General features: G+C 43.5%; 1 protein-coding gene across 1 annotated transcript in view; it reads right to left on the reverse strand.

The window, feature by feature from the left end:
* PGGT1B (protein geranylgeranyltransferase type I subunit beta) overlaps positions 1 to 4,985 on the reverse strand; it is a 65,307-nt gene extending 60,322 nt beyond the window's left edge. Inside the window, exon 1 of the mRNA XM_042933329.1 lies at positions 4,831 to 4,985. Within this exon, the coding sequence (XP_042789263.1) occupies positions 4,831 to 4,970 (140 nt within the window). The 5' untranslated portion in view covers positions 4,971 to 4,985. The remainder of the gene's footprint in view (positions 1 to 4,830) is intronic.
* Between the last annotated feature and the right edge of the window lie 1,015 nt (positions 4,986 to 6,000).

A 6,000-nucleotide genomic window follows, 5' to 3' on the forward strand; every position in this document is an offset into this window, starting at 1 on the left:
TCACAGATGGGAGGCATCAACTGAATGAGATCTCCAAAAGATGCCAAATTTTTCAGGCTTAACAACAAAATTTTCAGGTCTTAAAAAAACAGCCCAAAAAACGCCCCATGGATTAAACAGGAAAAAATAAATAAAAACAATCTGAGTGTGGGGGAAAAAAAAAACAACCACAGTAATACGATTTTCTTGTGCTACTAAATGAGAATGAGGAGTGTACTGTTAGGCTGGAGCAGATTACGTGACCATTTGGGAATATACTGGAAACACTGATTTATGGGCATTGACTAGATTCCTAAACTTTGGATCACCTACTCTGCCCCCTTTCTAATACAGTCTCTTTCCTGGCATCTCCAAGTGTCTTTAACAAGTGACTGCATTCCTGCCTAGATCTCAGGTGGGGCTATAACTAAATCATACTGCAAAGAGTTCTAAAATTATAAACAAGCAGCTATATTTAGAAATAGGAACACAGTTGCTTGATAAAATTGCTAACGGTGGAAATGACAGCCTTAGAGAACACTTGAAAATTAATCATAAAGTTAAATACACAGCACACAGAGGTCCCAATCAATACTCTGGAATGACCTACTGCAACACTACAGAAATGCCACAATTTTAAGCCTTACTCTTGATCTGTAATATTCTTAAATAGCTGGCCCGACTGGTAAATATTTTTAAGTATAACCGCTCATCTCTGGAATTATTTTACATGCAAAATAATTTTTCAAGAAGAAATGTTTACTAAACATCTACTACATGCTGGATTTCATGACAAAAACAAATAAAACAAGCCTCCTAACCTGAAGCAGGTTAAATTATGAGGGGAAACAACTCAGTACCTATAGGAAAAGTGCTGTCACAGAAATCATCTTCTTCCTCTCTCTAAACCTGCTCCTTTGGCCTCATGGTCCCGAGACCAGATGGCAGTTCCAGTCCCAGAATCCTGGAACTCCTTTTTCCTCCACCCCTCCTTTCTATCCCTCCTTCCACTGCCCCAGCATCTGGCCTCCAGACTACTGCGACAGCTAACTGGTCTTTCTGGCTCTGATCTTGTCCCGCTGACTACAACAACCAATTTCAAATTCAACGACCACTCTAAAACGCATATCTAATCAGGAAGATGCACTGCTTGTGACTTCACATCAGTTATGTGACATCAAATTCAGCTTTCCTGACCTGGCACACAAAGCCCTCTGTGATCTGACCCCTGTCTACCCCCCAGGCTAAATCCCTACCACACCTGCCTTATACTATTAGACAAATGATTGAAGTTTCTCTCCTCAACACTCACTTATCCGCCTTTATTGTCCACTTGCCTATAACCGATCCCAGACTTCCCCCAAACTGAATATTTATTTAGCTCCAGGGTTACTTCTTCCAAGAAGCCATCTCTGAGATGTGTGTCTCTTCAGGTTGGGCTAAGGGGCTTCCGTAACACCCTGCAAATACCACAATCACTGGCAACCAAACTCAAGCGCGGTGAGGCGATCAGCAAGATCAGCATCATCTGGGATCTTGTCAGAACACAGTAACTTAGACCCCTCCCACACCTCCGCAATCAGAATCTGCATTTTAACAAGATCCCCAGGTGATCTATATGCACAAAAGGGTTGGGAGGCACTGTTACAAGAATCCGTTTGTAGATCTGTTTCTCCTATCAAGTGAACAGTCTCCAACTTTAGCGTGTAGGAGTACCCCCTGGGATGCTTGTCGTAATGCACACTCTCGGGCCCACATAGAGTTCCATGCAGAACTGGGGAGGGGCCCAGGTATGTGTATTTTTATAAGCATTTTATTTTATTTTTTTATTTTTATTTAAAAAAAATTTTTTTTATAATGTTTTTATTTTTGCGAGAGAGAGAGACAGAGCATGAGCAGGGGAGGGGCAGAGAGAGAGAGGGAGACACAGAATCGGAAGCAGGCTCCAGGCTCTGAGCTGTCAGCACAGAGCCCGATGCGGGGCTCGAACCCACAGACTGTGAGATCATGACCTGAGCTGAAGTGGGACGCTTAACCGACTGAGCCACCCAGGTGCCCCTATAAGCATTTTATGATGTCACTAATGCAGAGCCTCCTGCCACGGTCATCACACTGAGAGACACACTGCTGGACTGTGATTTATTTCAGATAAGGGAGGGAAGGAGAGGGCAGAGTGGTTGCTACATGGTAGTCAGCTACATCACAGGCTACATAGGGGAATATGGAAGGACCCGTGAACAGAAAGACTAGGTTGATTGTGGTGTCTTCTAAAATAAAAACCAAATGACTAAACCCTTCCTGGAGAGCAGCTGGGTCCATAAAAACAACATACACAAAAAATGGTCAGTATTTAGTCCTTTGATTAAGAAAAAAAACAAAACAAAACAAACCTACCCTACCCTAACTTCCGTTACCCAAATACAATTGGCAACAGCAACTCCCAACCAAACAACTTTCTAAACCACTTACAAAAAAGAAACCTGTTAATGCACAAAGCTCACAATCCAAGGTTAAATATTCAGCTGAGTTAACTAATAACTACCACCTTTCAGAAATTCGTATGAGAAAAAGCCACAAGTAAAACTACAAATACTTTATTTTCATAAAGGCACAGCTATTAGAAAAATTAAAATGTAGTCCTATTTCTAAGACTAAAAGAAACAGGGAAATGAAGGAATTTTGCCAAAATGGTGGGTCAGAAAATAAGTGTCTAAATGTCTAGCCTGTTCGGAGCCTTCCAAAGAGTCCCGTTTCATACCTATCAGTAAGAAGGAACACAGGACAACCACAAGCACCGGTTTCGGACTGTATGCCTGTACCCAGACACACAGCAGGCACTCAATAATTGTTTGTACAATAGCAATACTGAGTAAGAATTGTGACCTAGCCAACACATTGTTTTACCTGAAAACTCTGGTATCAGTAGAAATTTTGTGACCAGTCACCTTTGCTTAAGAGGTCAGAGACCCTTCACAAGCATCTTCAAGTCAATCATGAGTCACACACACCTACCACAGAAGAACTTAATGCTAAACCAGGAGTGTGAATCAGCAGAGAAAAACTGAAAAACTGTTAAAAAATCAATACAAAAACTTCTACGTACAGATGATCTTCAATGTGGCTACTAAGTGTGCTGTAACAAAACAAGAAATGATACTCTACTCAAATGATAAACATTAGACATATTAACTAATGCACCAGGACGTTATACATGATTATCTAATATATGATGCCTGGTGTAGATTCTAAGATTGTATTAAAGTTGTTAAATCAGTTCAGTTTTTGCAGTTTTACTTATTCTATGAGCACCATTACACAGTTTACCAACATGCACTAGTATATATATATGGTTTTGTCCATGCTGGAATTTTAAATAGAGCAATCAAACACTGGCATTTAGAAAATGCAACCACAGACCTAAAATGATAGCTACAACTTTAACAATCACAATAGAGGTTTTTTATCCAAATGCTTCAAATTCACATAAATTTTTTACTTTTTTAATGTTTATTTATTTTTGAGAGACAGAGCGGTATTGGGGGAGGGGCAGAGAGAGGAGACACAGAATCAGAAGCAGGCTCGAGGCTCTTGACTGTCAGCATAGAGCCCAACGTGGTGTTTGAACCCATGAATCGTGAGATTATGACCTGAACCGAAGTCGGACACTTAACGGACTGAGCCAGGCAGGCGACCCCCAATTTCACGTAAAATTAATCCCCCTAAAATGTGACTTATTAATATCATTTGTTTCATCCCATATCATTCAGTCATTGGAGTCAGTTTTGAAAACCTTAATTTAGGTCTAGGGATGTGCTCTGCTAGCCAATCAACACCTATGTATGGATAAAAGAATATACGTAACGCTTCGCTCTTTCTTTAGCAAGAATGTGTTCGTCCTTCAGGGCTCATCTCACACAACTCAACAAATATTTACTTAGTGCCTCTTATACGAAACTGTATGTCTTGTTCAGCTGTACTCCAGTACCTATCATAATAAATTTGTAGACCACGTAGGCAGAAGGAATCTGTAAACCTTCCAAAACTGACCCAGTCATGCAGAGTTCAAAATACACCAGGGAATCAGAATTCAGAACATATGGAGAGATGAGAGCAGAACCAATCTGCTCTCGTCTTAGCCCGTCCCAGGCAGCTTTGGAGGCTCGCTTCAAAACCCAGCAGTGCAGAGCAAAACCGCCTCCTTCTTTCTCCTCGTCCCCAGACTTTTACTCTGAATGACTAATTCACAGCTTCTTAGCCGCAGCCAAATCACACTCCTCAGCCAACTCCAACTCACAAGGCTACAGCAGATACACTTTTCACAGCCTGCTTTACGGAACACTGCACCTCTTCCGCCAACCTTCTCCTATCTTTCTATTTACAATTCCTGGAAAGTTCATTTCTCCTCAAACCTTTATAGGCTTTACGCCGCTCCTACACCTCAAACATCATACAGATGTTCAGTGCAGAGTTAATAACGTTTTGCAGGAAAGGGGAGCACAGGACAGGCTATCTAAAATACGGAGACAAAATGGTTTGTCTTTTCCCTTTTACACTCGGAAGTAATGAGGCCAAGCGATTCAGAGCCTACGAGAGGAAGTAAAAAAGGAAGCTCAGAGTTGACCGGAAAAATGGTTGGGAAGTGAAAAAAGGCGGAAAATGGAGATCCCACAAGGCCTGGCCTTACGGCTCCCCCAGTCCCCCCGCCGTAGCTCGGGGGAGGAGAGCCACGGCAGACCCGCCCGAGAGGAGAGGCACCGGGCAGTGCCGGGTGGGCGGCGGCGCAGGCTCCGCGGCGCCTTTCCGCTGCGGCCGGGCTCCGTCCCCACCCCGATGACCACGGCCACCAATCACCTGCTGGTCTCGAGCGAAGAATAACGCTCAGGCAAGACCTGGAGGCAGCGCTGGAAGAACCGCACGTGCCGGTCTCGCAGGAAATCCAGCCGCTCTCCCTCACCGCTCCCCGCCGGACGCTCGTCCTCCGTGGCCGCCATGCTGCTGCGGAAGCGACGTCCGCCGCGACCCGGAAGCAGTTGGCGAGCGTCGTGAAGGAAGCCCGAGGGGCGACTCGCGGCTGGAGCGTGGGGATGGGGCGAGCGCCGGGGGGCGGGGAGCTGACCGGGTCTGTGGTTGAACTTCCTCGCTGTTGACGGTCTTTCGCAGCACTTTAATCCCTCAGATTTCTCTCTAGACTCAACCTTTTCTCTTCCGAGCCCTACAGGATTGGGGACCCCTCTTAAGCCTTGTAAAATTCAGCCCACAAATCCTTCCAGAACTTGTATCCTCGATAATTGGGAGGAAGTCCAAAGCTCCTAGTTTGCTTTGAGAAAATCACGGCCCTAAAGGGTGGTATATATGAAAACGGATGGATCAGAATAAATTTGCCAACACACCTTTTTGGAAGGTCACAGTTTTAAGCTGAATGGGTAGGGAAACTAAACCTTCAAATCCATCTGTGGAGATAAATGTGTTTTAAATAATTATAGACGCTTCAAAGGTTCAGAGACGTTCCTAGTCTCTCTAGAATACCAGGAATCACTTAAAAAAAAAAAATATATATATATATACACACACACACAAATGCAATATACACAGAAGATACATATTCCCAAGTGCGTGCTTCAAGTCTTTTTTTTTTTTTTTTAAAGTTTATTTTTGAGTAAGAAAGGGAGAGCACAAGGAAGGGAGGAGCAGAGAGAGAGGGAGACACAGAATCTGAAGCAGGCTCCAGGCTATGAGCTGTCAGCACTGAGCCCCCAAGCAGGGCTCAAACTCACAAACGGTGAGATCATGACTTGAACCAAAGTCTAAGGCTTAACGGACTGAGCCATCCAGGTGCCTCTCTTTTGCAGGTCTTAAAAAGATTTTACTCTTCATGCTTGAGTCAGTGTGTCATCTAGTAGCAATGTTGCGTCCATTTGCCATATCACAAAATGTTCAACTACCCGTATGTTACAAAATGAAATAAGATGCTATTTTTTTTTAAAAAAGAGGATCTTAATTTGCTTCTATCATATATTATTC

This window comes from Panthera leo, chromosome A1 (assembly GCF_018350215.1).
Source record: "Panthera leo isolate Ple1 chromosome A1, P.leo_Ple1_pat1.1, whole genome shotgun sequence".
Classification (NCBI taxonomy): Eukaryota; Metazoa; Chordata; class Mammalia; order Carnivora; family Felidae; genus Panthera; species Panthera leo.